Source organism: Chelon labrosus, assembly GCF_963514085.1.
Source record: "Chelon labrosus genome assembly, chromosome: 16".
In the NCBI taxonomy this organism is placed as follows: Eukaryota; Metazoa; Chordata; class Actinopteri; order Mugiliformes; family Mugilidae; genus Chelon; species Chelon labrosus.
Genome location: NC_140349.1, coordinates 4,305,204 through 4,321,491, shown reverse-complemented (window position 1 = coordinate 4,321,491; position 16,288 = coordinate 4,305,204). Strand labels below are relative to the sequence as shown.

The window sequence follows — 16,288 nt, the reverse complement described above, 5'->3', positions numbered from 1 at the left end:
GTGAAGGAAAGATACAGAAGGTCTTTCCTAGCACTCCTATGTGCAATATTGTTACACCTTATGGTGTAATAACACCTGTCTGTGCAATATGTCTATTATCTGTTCTATCTCTGTCATTTCTGCATGTTGTTACAAACTTCAATTTCCCCATTGTGGGACAATTAAAGGTTTTCTTATTCTTATTCTTATTCTGATCAAAGCATTTTGTTACCATGATTAGAACATGTCTCAGGGAAAAAAGGGATTAAAATGAACAAACTAAGATGGTTAAACTCTTTCACACACACAAATATTTGTCATGGAGTTCCACTAACACTAATACTTTTCATCTTATTGTATAGGTAATGTTATTAGGAAGCAGCCTCACAGCGGGAAGGTCCCAGGTTTGAATTCATGGGCCGACTGGTTCCTTTCTGTGTGGAGTTTGCATGTTCTCTCTGTGTCTGCGTGGGTTCTCTCCAGGTTCTCCAGCTTCCTCCCATCATCTAAAGACATGCTCATTAGGTTCATTGGTGATTCTAAATGGGCTGTAGGTGTGAGTGTGAATGGTTGTCTGTCTCTCTGTGTTGGCCCTGATAGACTGGAGACCTGTCCGCTTCTCGCCCGATGGCCCCCGCGACCCTTAACAGGAATACAGAAGCGGGTACAGAAGATGAATGAATGAATGAATGAATATTAGGAAGCACTCCATATATATCCATTGTCATGCAGATGACACTGAGCTGCATTATTCTGTGAAGCTAGATGAAATAAAGGCCTGGCTGACTTGTAACAGAGACATAAATGAAGTTGTTCCTATACATCAGAAACCAGAACTACTGGGAGGAACCTTGAAGCTACTTCTGACCAGGATGTGTCTTTTAACTCACACATAAATCAAGTTCACAGAACTGTTCTTTTTTGCATAGATAACTCTGTCAAAGCAGGAATATCTTGTCTGTTTTTCCATGTATTTACTGTTTACAGGCTGGACTATTGTTTATTATGTGCCCTGAAAGTCCACATATATTTCCAGCACATGTTATAAGTTGGAACTATCTAAATGAAACTGAACCGAACCGAGAAGTAAACGTCTCAGTTCCATTTAGAACCTCATTGGGTCCGTTTAACCCAGTTTTTAGTGACGAAGGGTCAGAATAAACCCTCATTGGCTCAGTTATAGTTCACTCGTGTTTTATTAATTTATTAGGGGTTATTAGGGGACATTGGACCTTAGTGGTTCTTGCGCTCAAGATAAACAGTTTTTCCGTGATTTAGATGCGACATTTCACAATGAAGCCCTTCATTTTGCTGCTTTTGCTGGGAATACACGAAGTGACGGCAGGTGAAGTTAACATTTTTAACTTTTTCCTCTGTTTTAACAGAAAAAAAATGCTTTGTGTCTTACGAGTTTAAAGTGTGTTAAATAGTCTCCGATTTTAAGTTTCAGGACTGAGAGGACTCCTATGATTAAGCTATCGATGATATTTTACTCATTGTTTTATTTATTTCTGGAAAGCGCAACGATCAAAACTTAACGACCCGAGCGGGTTTCCACTGCGGTCTAGGGTGACCAGATCCCAATTCACCATTTGTGGGACAAAGGCTACGTTTGTGTGGGACAATGTGGGACAATGTGAGATACCAGTGCATCAAGGTACCCTAAAAGAACTATAACAGAAAAAATAAACATTTCTATTCTGCCCCTTTGCTTATAGCATTACTATGCTTTGCCATCTGATTGATTCAGTAGCACATAACAGCCTGCAAATAAAAACTTAACAAATATATTTTATAATATATATATATATATATAAACTTATTTAAATGCAACTTTCCCAAGTTCCCAAGTTGAGCAACACGTTTTGTCTCGCATTGTCTGTGTCGTTTCACGTCGTATTCACCTCCGTGTGAAACGGAAAAATCACTCAAGCAAACTTCACAGCAAACTTTACCAGACTCGCCTTGCACTGGTTTCAAGGGATCGATAGTTTCCCAGTCTTTATTATAGCTGCATTTCCTCTTCTCAGTCGTACGGGTTGTGCTTCCCTCCATGTCTCGCGCTGCATGCCGTTCTGATCTGATTTGTATTAGGCGCGTTCGACTTGTCTGCGCCTGTCTGAGTCTGACTTGCTTACGTCAGCGTGATCTTACGCCGACTGTAGGGGTGGAGCATAAAACGGCTGCAGACAAGTCGGACACGGTCAACTTCGTGTAAACAATGGCGGATCTCGCGGTGTTTGCATTCGTTGTTGCCGACGAAATAGAAGCTTTGGAGTTACCGGAATTTATACCCGTGTTACAACAAGCATGCTGTATGCAAAGGATTGTGAATAGCAGCAAATCTACTGAATAAGGATTAAGTAGCATAGTGCTTTGGTCTCCAATCTTGGCGAAAATGAACTGCTGATTAGGCTACTTATTTGAATATTTACTTTTACACCCAAAGTCGTTTAGCACCTGTAACTCAACCATGAAACGAATTCACAGAAAGATATTGAGATGGAGATTAAATGCCATTTGTTTTCATTTTTAGACAGACAGGTGTGAAGAAGAACCCCAAAAATCAACTAACCGTTAACAAGATTTGAACTACGGACGGCCGATCGCCAGACTGACGTGTTACCCACTAAACCAATTTAGGATGATACTGAAGAAGCAGTACTACGATATAAGTAAAGGATAATGGACGACACTTCTACAAATTGAATGCACGCGTTCTAGATGGTGAAACGGCCCAACGCGAAGCCTTAGAATGTAACCTGCGTGATTCAGCTCCGCACACGCCCAGACTCGAACCAGCAGCACCTCGGATCGGGAGGCGAGCGTGCTGACAGTTGAGCCAATAGCCCAGGGTGTTCGACCTCGTGATGCGTTTATTTTCGGATAGTCTAATGGAGTGAAGTCCATTATCCCGCTTATTCTACTGTTACCAACATGTTAAAAATGCCTTTTTACTGTTTAATCGAAGAAATGAACTCTGCATTGAACTGCAGTCAGATGTACAACGTTTTCAGTAGGCCAGCCTACCATTGTTGCAGAAATCACATATAAGAAGGTATCCCTTCGATTTCTGTTCATTTTCGCATATTCCAACATAACGAAGTGAGAAACGTCAAAATCTTCATGAGGAGATTCCTCCCAAACTGCCCAATCACGTCTTTGACCTGACGTCATGAGGGCGGGTTTCCGGTCGTGCAGTTCGTTGGAGAGCAACTGCAAGATCTGTCTGCAGGCGAAGACTCCCGCGATATTTTAAGGTCATGTGACATGGTGACGTAGTGGTAAGTCCCTCCCCGTCTGACTCAAGTCGGACAGAATTTCTAACCAGCATGCATTGCGTCCATCCCAGCATGCATTGCGTCCATCCCAGGATGCATCACGTCAAGTCAGACTCAGACAGATCTGCATCAAGTCGAACGCGCCTATTGTTTGTTATTGGTGGGTGCGCCCTTAACCTGCGTCCGCGTCTCAGTTTGATTGACATGATCAAACAGCCCGCCCCGACCCCTGATGACAGCCCTCACTGCTTTCTCCAAACAGCTATTTGATAAATGCCAGATTATAAAACACGCATGGAGTCGGACTGTCAATAACAATGCGGGACAACGTCTCAATTTGCGGGACGTGTGAAAAGTAATGAAAATGCGTGACTGTCCCGCACAAAGCGGGACATCTGGTCACCCTACTGCGGTCATATGAGCCGTCGTTCTCAGAGTCAAACCAGCCAAGCCAGCCTGTCCCTTATGGAGCCGCGGTCACATTTTTCTTGCGCGTCTATACTTAAGGTACAGATGCCGGGACAGGCCAAAATGCAAACAAAAAAACAAACTTTATTTGGTGGATTCTGGTTTTGATTCCCCTGCGACCCTTCATCAGCGTTACAGAAGATGAATTGATGCATGAATGGTTCAGATTTTAAAAATCCTGTTTCCTTCATAGGTTACCACGATTACTGACTTGATTCTTGTTCACAACATCCCTCTCTATTACTGTTCAACATTTTAAGTCATTTTACTGAATAATTTTGAAGAAAAATACTGATAAAGTCACCCAACCTAAAGACGTCCAGACAGTTCAGTTCTTCATATTCAAACACTCATAAAACCCTACCCACCATAGGTTTGCTCAAATATTGTCTTGATTCCTGTTCACAGTGACCCTGACTACTACTGTACAATAGTTCAAGTCATTTTACTGTATAATTTTGAAGAAAATAAATGATAAAGCCACCCAAACTATCTCAAAGCATGCCAACATGGACCATTTACTTACATTTAAACTGTACAAAAATATTGACTCGATTCTTCTTAACAGTGAATCTTAATGTCCTCAAGTCATTTCACTGAACAGTTTTCAGGAAAAAGTTTACACCAGCATGTTTCATTTTCTTGCTCAAGCCTTGCTCAAATATTTTTGCAAGTCATCACGTAATTTTACCTTAAAGACTTGAAGAAAATCACTGACAAAGTCACCCAGCATAAGAGCATCCTGGCAGTTCAATTCCTCATATTCAGATAGTCATAAAACCTTTTCTTTCATAGGTTTGCTCTAATATTGTCTTGATTCTTGTTCCCAGTGACCCAGACTACTACTGTACAATAGTTCAAGTCATTTTACTGTATAACGTTGAAGAAAATAAATGGTAAAGTCACCCAGAGTATTCTGACACAGACCATTTACTTTCATTCAAACGTCCTTAAATTTTTTTCTTTCATAATTATGCTTTAAATCAATGCTTCCAGGTTTAAATGGTAAAATGTGCACAACAGTCAGAAGTTCTATGGTCACACGTCAACTTTAGTCTTTACTGTTTTTTACACATAAAGTTTTAGAAAGCTGCACTTAATGAATTTTACATGCTTATTATACTAAGACAGTATAATCCAATTATAATTGATCTATAGGTTAAACATTAACGTATGTTTTAAGTGTCTGATGAACAAGTAATTATTTTCCTACAGTCACTCACTCTCTGAAGAATTTCTACACTGCCTCGTCTCAAGTCCCAAACTTCCCAGAGTTTGTGATTGTTGGGATGGTTGATGATGTTGAGGTGATTCACTGTGACAGCAACACCAGGAGAGCTCAACCCAAACAGGACTGGATGATCAAAGTGACAGGAGATGATCCACAGTACTGGGAGAAAGAGACTCAGATCTGTGTGGCTTCCCAGCAGACCTTCACAGCCAACATCGACACTTTAAAGCAGCGCTTCAACCAAACTGAAGGCTAGTTCATGTGTTTTACTCTTAAAACGTGTGTTTATTTATTTTGTTTGTTGTAAATACACAAATACATGCACACAACAGTGTTTTATATTAATACGTTAGCTAGCTTATTATAAAAGTTGTTTTATTAGATAATACTGCCAGACTGATCATCCCAAAGTTATCCGTATAGATTATTAACATTTTATCTTTGTTAAATTATATAAAAAATACTCTGAACACACAGAGTGAGCCTTCTGTAGAAATCTGTTTAACACCATGACAGTAGGAACATTATTTGTTGATTTTCTTGGTCATTATTGTAAGTTAAATTCTGTTTAGTCTTAGAAATGATTTAATGTACAGTAAGATATCAGTTTGTAAATCCTATGTTTTAGTTCATGTTTCTTTCTTCTGGTTTGTGAGTCTCAGTTTTTCATCTGCATGTCCCTGTCTTTATGGTAAAAGGACAAATGTTTCAAGGGGCGGGGTTTGTCTCTGTGCTGCTCTTCTATTGGTCAGATAAACTGTCAATCACATCCTGCAGGCAGCTCTGAGAAGTGACCACAGTCCTCTGATGCTGTTAGCATTCAACCAGTAGTACTCAGTAAAAGTATAGATTGAAGTTATATCCTCTGTCTGTTTTCATCACTGATACATGAAACCTTCCTGCTGACATCAGATTACCTTCTGGAAAATAATCTCACCGTGTCTCCAACACTAGTGAGGAAGTTACTGGTATTTATTGTGAGCAAACATTAGCCTGTTCATACACTCTGAACCAGCTACATCTGTTTTATGGAAAGATCTCAAACCAAACTGAAACACCTGATCACTGAGGAAAAGAAATGTCTGAATATTTTGTTGTTCCTTTTTAGTTGAGAAATAGAAAAATAAATAAAGATGACAGCCAACATGTGATGATGAGTTTAACAGACAGTCTGATCTGGTTAAACCTCCATTCAGTCCTCTCCTGCTCTCCACCGTCTCATATCCTGTCTTCTAATTTACACACTCACTGTTTAACTGCTCTCATTGAATTATTTTTCTGTTTCTGCCGTCGGAACCGAATGAGCATAAAAACAGTGATTTGATTGTGGCTCATAAATTCTTAGTAAAAGCAGGAAAGTTGTAGCTTCTGTGCTGTTGAGCTGAGACGTTGCTTAAATTCATTAAAAATATAAAAATGACAGGGAACTGATGATTAGTTTTTAGTTAAGAGTTGGACAGATGAAGAGAGGATGAAATGATCCTACTAGTTAGTGAAGATGTTTGTCAGTTAAATGATCTAGAAAGCATCTTCTACACCTGAAACCAGAGATTTTCCTTCATATTCTGATTAAATACAGTAACAGTGTGGTCTACCTGCTCAGACAGGGTGCTCTCTGCGACCACACAATATACAGGTTAAGAGCTCTTTGTCTCTGTCTCTGTCTCTCAGGTGTCCACGTTGTCCAGAACATGTATGGCTGTGAATGGGATGATGAGACTGATGAGGTGTATGGATATGATCAGTATGGTTATGATGGAGAAGACTTCATAGCATTCAGCCCGGAGACAGACTCATGGACCGCTCCAAAACCAGAGGCTGTCATCACCAAACACAAACTGGATAATAACAACGCTCTTAATGCAGCCTTGAAGAACTACTTCACCCAGATTTGTCCTGAGTGGTTGAAGAAGTATGTGAACTATGGGAGGAGCTCTCTGATGAGAAAAGGTAAAATCACATGACCTCAGTTAGTGTAATGAACTCAATGTTCATATTCCTCAGTTACTTTTCTACCATAGCATAGCATTTATTTATTTATTTATTTTTGCTGTTTTCTATCAAATTTACTAGCCTCAGTTACTCTACATTTCTCTTCCCCTCTGGCCTTTGTAAACGGTCTCTCTCTCTATATATATATATTAATATGTCTTTGTTCTCTGTCTCTCTCTCTCTCCAGACCTCCCCTCACTGTCTCTCCTCCAGAAGACTCCCTCCTCTCCAGTCAGCTGCTACGCTACAGGTTTCTACCCTGACAGAGTCATGATGTTCTGGAGGAAAGATGAAGAGGAGATTCATGAAGGAGTGGAACTTGGAGAGATCCTCCCCAACCATGATGGATCCTTCCAGATGAATGTTGACCTGGATGTCTCATCAGTCTCACCTGCAGACTGGACTAAGTACGACTGTGTGTTTCAGCTCTCTGGTGTGGAGGACATCATCACCAAACTGGACGAAGCATCGATTAAGACAAACCGAGGTAAGTGTTCGATAGGAGGTTCAGAATTAGGTGTTCACCATCATCATGAGCATCGGTCAGAATGCAGAGCCGAGGTTCAAAGGGTTATAATGCTCAGAAAACGTTTATTTGTCCAAAAGAAAAAGGGGGGGGGGGTTTCAATAATGAATTCAACACGTTACTTAATGAGACCAAGGAGAACAAACACATGGGTGAGTGAATCAGCACAGCACTGCCGCCCCATGCAAAGGTGAGGAAAGGAGGAGTGAGAGGGAGTGCAGGCCTTAAATAAGGAGTGATCAGGTGAACTCAATCAGGTAAACGAACGAGGGAGTGATGGAAGGTGAGAAGAGCCAATCAGTGATAGAGAAAGAGAAAAGGAAGTGAGGTAAAGGAAGTGATAAAGGTGAGGTCAGAAATGTCAAAATAAAAGGGAAATTAGGATCTTTGCTACAGCCGCCCCCGAATTTCTAGTGAGAAATACGATTAAAGATCAAACCATAACTAATGGGTGACTTCGGGCAGGGTAGGAAGAGGGATTAGATGTGCAACAGGCCGGATATAGGTTTTGTCTTTAACTAAAACTTTGGCAGCCCTAATGCGGCCATCTTTACTCTGTAGGAGATGAGTCACTTTCCCTACAGGCCAAAGAGCCCTTGGTTGCTGGGAATCAACAATCATTACAATTGAGCTCAATGTCAGATCTGGTTTATCCTTTTGCCATTTTTGCCTGGTCTGAAGCGAAGGTAGGTAGGATTTGGTGAAATGTTTCCAGAAATGGTCAGACAATATTTGTGTATGGCGCCAACGTCTTCGACTGAGGAGATCAGAATCAGGGTAGGACACCAGAGGGAGTGATGCATCATGTCGTCCCATGATGAGAAGGTTTGGTGTGACAGGGTCAACATCTGCAATATCCGAGGATACATAGCCCAGGGGTTTTGAGTTAAGAATTCCTTCAATTTCAATCAGCACTGTTCTTAGAACCTCCTCAGTGACCATTTGTGCACCAATGGTTTTCTTTAGAGCATTCTTAACTGAGCGGATCTCACGTTCCCAGACACCACCGAAATGGGGTGCGTGTGGAGGATTGAAACGAAAATTAATTCTTTGGGTTGCTAGTACTGACTTAAGGGTGGGACAAAGATTGTTGAAGGCTTCCTGAAGTTCTTTGTCCCCTCCTTTGAAGTTGGTTCCCTGATCACACAAGATCTCAGCTGGTGTTCCTCTCCGAGAAGTGAATCTTTGAAGGGCCATAAGGAAAGAGTCTGTATCCATGTTATTAAGGAGGTCAAGATGTACACATTGTGTTGTGAGGCATTTGAATATTATACCCCACCTTTTCTCAGTTTTGCGGCCAATCTTTACACTGTAAGGACCGAAACAATCTATTCCGGTGGAGTAGAAAGGAGGTTTAAGTAACCTGAGACGAGCATCAGGCAAATCAGCCATCTTGGGAATTATTGGTTTTGCTCTCCACTTCTGACATGAAACACAGGTATGTTGATGTCGTCGTACTGCCTCTCGTCCTCTCAAGATCCAGAATTTCCGTCGGATTTCAGCAAAGAGTCTTTCTGAGCCAGGATGATGCAGTTTTTCATCGTAATCCTGAATGATCAGTTTGGTGACATTGTGAGAAGGATTCAAGACAATTGGATGGACTGACTCAGATTCCAGCTGATGGCTTTGCCGCAATCGGCCTCCAACACGAATGAGTCAGTGTTGTATAAAGTACTACAAAGCAATACTTGAGTAAAAGTACAAGTATCGTAATAGAAAAAGACTTTGGTAGAAGTGAAAGTTACCTTTTAGAATATTACTTAAGTAAAAGTCTTAAAGTATCTGATATATACTGTACTTAAGTATCAAAAGTAATTTTCTGATATTTAATGTACTTAAGTATTTGAAGTAAAAGTAAAAAGTATTTTTTATTTTTTTTTTAAAAAGCAAGCGGTTAGAACTTTTATTGTGAACTTTATTGTGGCTTTCTTATACTAAAGCATAAAGCATATTCAGGACTTTTCAGGCACAATTCTCTGAAGTTTAAAGAAAAACAGCACATTTTTAGAGCTGACATCAAAGAAAAAAAAACAGAAACAGAAATTTCACTTCTGTATGAACTTCAGGTAAAAATGAAAAATAAATAGCTTATTTCTTTTTAAAAAAAAAAAAAAAGACCTGCTGGTACTGCTGGTAGGGAGAACATTTTGGTCATGTGGTATGAGCATTTGTAGGGCTTACTCCCCAGGTCACCATCTCACACACACACTCACACACACACACAGGCCACCTATGTCCAGCAGCTACTAATACGCCAGTCATTAGTTGAAACTGAAAAGGTGTCTGTTCATCTTCAAAAGAAGCTGGTTTTCAAAGTTGCGAGAATTCAGTCTTACTCTTCTTGGACTGAAGACAAGTCCTGCGATGCTAAATAGCCTTTCACAGGCTGCTGAGGCAGGTAGCGGAGTGTTCAGCTTCACAGAAAGCTTGCACACTGCTGGGAAGGACTTCAGCAAGTCCATGTGATCAGCTGAACAGGCCAAGTACCCATCCAGCTGTTTGGCGCCTTCTTGCATTTGAGACGACTGCATGGCAGAGAAAAAGTCATCTTCATCAGATGAAGAGGACCTGCTGGCATCGCCTATCTGCAGTGAGGGCTCTTCCAGATGCTGCCTGATGTAGTCAGTTCCTGAAATAGTGTGGATGAAAATATAAATTATACAACTAATGCAACTGTCTAATCTGTCATGACCCCAACACAAACTTTTAATTTAAGGTTTGTTATTTTAGTTTCATGTACTATCCATGCACCTATAATTCAAGAATCTTGATTTGTGAATTGCCAGTATGACAAATTGTGAAAATATATACACGTAATTTTTCACTATCCCCATGGTATTTTACCCGTTTTGATTGTGGCTTCATCCTTTGTCCACATCGTTCGGAATTTCGGATGCAGAATCGCAGCAGCGATCAACTCTGGTTCTCCAAACATGTGGCCAAAACGGTTCATGATTCCCACCTGCAAGACAGGTTATTTATAGCACATTTCAGCAGCAAGGCAATTCAAAATGTACTTTACATAAAACATGTAAGCATTGAGACAAAGTGCCAAAGAAACTTACATATATTTAATTAATAATTGAAGAGTTAAGACAATAGAAAATAAATACAATAATAAAAGTTACCTGTAGAGCATCCACCAGAGGCTTGCAGAACTTCAGTGACAACTTGACTCTGTCAAGTTTGACATTGAGCAGGTTGATGGTTGGAAGTAGCCATCCCATCATGGCATTTGCTTCTGCTTGCAAGATGTTGGTAGCCTGGGCGACAGGGGTCATGACAGTGGCATACTCTGCGAGAAAGGCGAGTTCAGCTGGATTAAACCTGTTGAAAACAAAACACAACAACATTGTTTTTATAACACTGTAACCATTTCATTGAATTCATCAAAATAACTGCTGGAAGAGTAATTCAGTAAAATTGACCAATAATAAGTGGAAGTTGGGATACAATGTAATGTAAAGTTATTAGTGTCCATAAATGAATGGGACAAAGGAAGACATTCCAGATGTTCGATTATAATGAAATAAAACTAAATAAAAAAAACAATTCCTACTTACATTGGAAGCTTTAAGTCAGTGCAGATGACTCTGATGGTCCCCTCTCCCTTTTCTTTAATTATTCTCAGCAGTCTTTCCACTGCCAGGAATAGGGAGTTCCACCTGGTGGAATTCGGGCGCAGCAGCTGGAGGGAACAAGCATTTTCAACAGTTTCGGCTGCAAGGGTGGATTTTCCACATTTGTTCCAAAGTGCACTACACTTGCCAAATGTTGAACGATACACTTTCTTGTACGCCTCACTGGATGTTGATTTCATGGCATCAACCGTAGCTATTAGGTTGAGTAAGTGACAAGCACAGCGCTGGTGCTTTGGGAGCTCGAACTCTAAGCCATCATCTTCAGTCAGAAGTGCTGACACATCAAGAGACTCCACTTCTTCATCCCCTTCTTGATCTTCTTCTTCCTCTCCTGGTTGAGATGCACTGCCATGATCATCATCACTTCCAATGGCATTATTGTTCTCATCTTCACCAAAAATGTTGAACGCTTTTATGAAGTTAGAGGCATTGTCTGTTGTTGTTCGCACAATCTTTCCCCAAATCTCAAACTCAGAGTGAATCTCATTCAGGGCACTTGCCAACACATCAAATGTGTGCGAACCTCTCAGCTGTTTACAGGCTAGGGCTGCTGAGCATCTTTTGAGACTGTCGGGGTCAATCCAATGGGCAGTAACACCAATGAAGCTCCGCCTTCTGACAGACCAGCAGTCGGTGGTGGTGGCGATATGGTCAACTCCCCTCATGGCCTCGGTCACAGCCCTCTTCATTCCCCTGTAGGCATCATCAATCATGGAGCGCAGAGTCAGCCGTGAAATAATTTTTGCATTAGGCTGCAGTTCCTTCACAAAATCTTGAAATGCTTGTTCTTCAACAACATGGAATGGCCGGAGTCCTTGGACCACATAAGTCACTATAGCTTTGTCAATGGACCTCTGAGACACAGTGCTGGTGTTCACCAATGTGGTCTGCTTGATGCTGGAGGTGGTGGTCGGAGTCTCATGAGTCCTTTTTCTCTTTGTTGATGTAAGCTCTTCATACTTTTTGAGGTGAGGTACATGCTTTCTCTGTTTCAGAGGGAGAGACATTTAATGAGCAACTTTAGCTACAAAATTTAAGTCACACAACACAAACAATTGTCATTTGACTGTTAAACATTATCTAACTGCAAGTAAGTTAATGAAACTATATTTCCATCTGTGATGCAAATTACTAGCCTGGAAAATCCAGACCCTTTTAATCCAAGGTAGCAAATTACTAGAAACTAGTTCTAATTTTCATCACTGACTCTATTTTTGAAAACTTAAATGTCACCAAATTATCTCGTTTCAAAAACATAGAATTATAAACACTCAGACTGCCACCCTTGCAACACCTAGGCAATAACAGTATTAACTGGTACAACCTGCTGTTGTTTGTGTTTTGTAGCCTGTACTGCAGGGCCTACTTGACGTTTGTGCGCCAATCAGCTAATTAGCAACGTTAACAAGCAGACGTTAGCCTGGCCATCACGTTAGCCATATATCTGATACGGCTTATGATAACTAATGTTGAATCACATTGACATTGTGGCTTTACTGAATAAATATTACTTTAACCTACCTCGACGTGCTTCTTCAGGTTGGACGGGGAGTTTTTGAATGCCAAAATTTCAGTGACTTTCGGTAGGCATAAGAGGCACTTCATCCGGTAGGAAGAATCTTTCATTCCAATGTACAGAAACATGTCTTGCAAATACGGCCATGGGTGTATGACGTTATCTTCACCACTACCCTGTTCACCGAGTTCATCGAGTTCACCACTATCGTCGGGGTGGTCTACCATAACGGGAGGTCCTCCAGTAGACTGTGCTCGTGCTTCCATGGCGGTTTCAGTTGTGCGTCCTCCTCCTCAAACAAGCGGTAAAATATAGCACGCGGCGTGAGGAACTTGCTTAATACAATTGTAGCGACCATAGACATGTATATATGTCTATGGTAGCGACTATGGGTAGCGACAACAACAAAGTCGCCCCTCATTTACGTCACACCTGCGCCCCACTCTCACACAATCTAGGAGCAGTGATTCGCCAACATTTCTTCTAATTTTATTTTTTAGTAACGAGTAACGAAGATGCTTAGTGGAAATATAACGGAGTAAAAGTATACATTTTATCTAGGAAATGTAGTGGAGTAAAAGTGAAAGTTGACATAAATTTAAATAGCGAAGTAAAGTACAGATACGTGAAATTTCTACTTAAGTACAGTAACGAAGTATTTGTACTCCGTTACATTACAACACTGGAATGAGTCCAGAGTTACTGCACAGTTCTGGGGATAAGCAGAGTAAGCGACTCTGTGATGAAAGTGGTTTCTGTGATTGAAGGCAAGCTAAGTCCTCACCGAAGCTGTCCATCTGTGCCTGCTGGAGGATTTTCTGTTCTGCTTTCAGGTAGTCAGCTGCAGAAGGATTTCCATCAGTCAGATTTGAGAGAGATTGGGCAGTAACATCCAAAAGATCTCGGTAAGACTTAAAATCGCCAGTGTTTGGAACATTAACAATAGCATTGATGACACCACAGAAGGCAGGTTTTCTCAGCTCCGTTTTATCATCATTATCAGGTTCACAAGATGACAGTTTGGGCCAGTTATCTGGAGGTCCAGCTAAGAACGTTGGGCCATTAGTCCATCTGTTTGGACTGAGGATGTCCGACAAGGATTTGCCTCTTGTAACATCATCAGCAGGGTTATTGGCTGACTCAATATATCTCCAGTCTTGACTGTTTGTGAGATTTTGGATCTCTGATACTCTCGCTCCTACGAATACTTTGAAACGGCAAGAGTCGGCTTGGAGCCAGTGGAGTACAGTCGTTGAGTCTGTCCAAAGTGTAATGTCTCTGATTGGTGGGGTGAGTTCATTCCTGATCAGTTCACAGAGGCGTGCTTCAGTTAGTGCTGCACAGAGCTCCAGTCTGGGTACTGACAGCTGTTGTTTTGGGCTGACACGTGATCGAGCTAGTATGAAACTCACCTCAACCTGGCCTCTGTTATCTTCTGATCTCAAGTATGCAACGGCACCGTAGGCATGTTGTGAAGCATCACAAAAGATATGTACATCTCGAGCTGTGGTAGAAGCATCCATTTCTTTGGAAGTATAACAGCGAGTGATGGTGATCTGTGGTAGGAGACTAAGTTCTTCTTCCCAGGATTTCCAAGCTGTTAAGAGGTCGTGTGGAAGAAGGGGATCATCCCATTCTCGTTCCTTCCTCCAGAGTTGTTGGACAAGAATTTTGGCACGTGTTGTAAAGGGTAAGAGGTAACCTAATGGGTCATACAGACGGGCAAGAACTCTATAGATATGACGCATTGTTACAGTGTGTGCCTCCAATGTTCTGTATTTGTACTTGAAGAAATCCGGTTTGCAATTCCACAGTAATCCTAGTGTGTGTTCTTGGGGTTCAGTCTGATTCTCAGAGAGCCACAGTTCACTGCTTTCGGATCTTGCTTCGGATGGTAGATGGCTAATAACAGAGGGATCATTGCTTGCCCATTGACGGAGGTCAAAGCCTCCTAATGAAAGAGTAGCTCTTAGTTTGTCAAGGAGTGTTTGTGCTGCCACAGCTGAAGGAAAGCTTTGCAAGCAATTGTCGACATAAAAGCAGCGGGTTACTGAATTCTGCACCTCTGCATCAGATTGGTTGTCCTTGACATGCTTTTGCAGAGCATAAATGGCACAGCAGGGGCTGCAAGTGGTGCCGAAAGGAAGGACCTGCCATTCATACACTGAAGGGGGAACATCCTTGTTCATATCGCGCCAGAGGAATCGAAGAAGGGGCCTGTCTTGAGGTAAGAGACGGATTTGGTGAAACATACCTTTAATGTCACCACTTATTGCTACAGCATGTTGCCTGAAGCGGAGCAGCACACCAAGGAGTGAAGGCCCGATGATTGGTCCTGGCAGCAAGTATTTATTGAGACATTGTCCTTGGAAAGTGAATGAGCAATCAAATACAATACGGTCTTTGTTGTTATGTGTGATCATATGATGTGGAATGTACCAGGCCTCTTTAGTGTTGCAAACCTCTTCCGGGGTCAGTTTTGCTACATAACCAGCCTGGTCTAGTTTTGAGATCTGATCACTGTATGAGGTGGCTCTGTCGGCATCCTTGGATAACTGACATTCAGTATTTCGGAGCCGTGACATCACTGCAGACTGAGGAATGTTCAAGAGAGGAAAATTTGCTAGCCTAAGAAGGGGATGGCATTGCGGTTAACACCTTTGACTTGAACTCTTTCCGTGGCCTGTTCAAGGAGCTCCACGGCTTGTTGGTCTTGCCTGGATCTGATCACTGCCCTTTCACTTCTCACAGGTAAAGCATCAAGCTTCCAAAGTTTTTCGACATGATAATGCAGTTCATCAGCAGGAGATCTGAAGGATGTGAACAGGCACTGGACAGGAACTGAAGAAGCCTGACTGTGATAGTCTGTGATGGGGCCTTGGAGTGTCCATCCCAGACGAGTTTTGACAGCTGCAGGTGATCCAGGGGGGCCGAGTCTGACAGGAGCAGTAGGGGAAATAAGATGGATGTGATCTGAGCCTATGAGCAGCAGTGGTGAGGCTTTGTTGATTGACGGTAATGGAATGCCTTGTAAATGTTTGTATTTTCTTTGAAGGGTTAGCACAGGATAGGTATGCTCTGAGAGTGCTAACTGGCTCGCAGTAAAGGCATGATTGATAGTGAAAGTCTTTTCTGGGTATGCCATTGGAGAAAGCTGGAAAGTAACAGATGAACCATCAAGAGTTTCAACATCTTGGCGAACTGTTCTGAGAGACAATTTCTCAGCTTTACCATCCAAGTGGAGGTGCTGAGCTGCTGGGTGCAGAAGAATGGTACGCTGCGAACCATCATCAAGGACAGCATGTGTTTCCAGAGTTCGTTTACCATTATGGAGAAGCACTTTCACAACTTTCAGAAGTACACCATTGCAGTCACTTGGTCGGTCCAGGTACAGTGTTTTAACAGCAGGACAAGCAAGATTACTAGATCTTTCATTTACCTCGCATAGGATTTGCAGATGTTTTCCCCTACAGGTGGCACAGGATTTCTTCAGGTCACATTTAGCAGCTTGATGAGCTCGAGCACAGCGCCAGCAACGTTTTTTCTCTTTAATCCAGTTTACCTTTTGATCCTTCGTCATGACAGTGAACAGGGGACATTTGCTTACATGATGTTCGAATGAGCTGCAATAGGCACAGGTTGCTCTAGACCTCA

At 41.7% G+C, this 16,288-nt stretch overlaps 1 protein-coding gene across 2 annotated transcripts in view; it reads left to right on the top strand.

Annotated features, from left to right (window-relative positions):
- The first annotated feature begins 1,026 nt into the window (after positions 1-1,026).
- Positions 1,027-16,288, top strand: part of LOC311501336 (BOLA class I histocompatibility antigen, alpha chain BL3-7-like) — a 76,263-nt gene continuing 61,001 nt past the window's right edge. For both annotated transcript variants that reach the window (XM_084563096.1, XM_084563098.1), the window contains exons 1-3: positions 1,027-1,324; positions 4,944-5,210; positions 6,631-6,909. In XM_084563096.1, the coding sequence (XP_084419222.1) occupies positions 1,258-1,324; positions 4,944-5,210; positions 6,631-6,909 (613 nt within the window). In that variant the 5' untranslated portion in view covers positions 1,027-1,257. The remainder of the gene's footprint in view (positions 1,325-4,943; positions 5,211-6,630; positions 6,910-16,288) is intronic.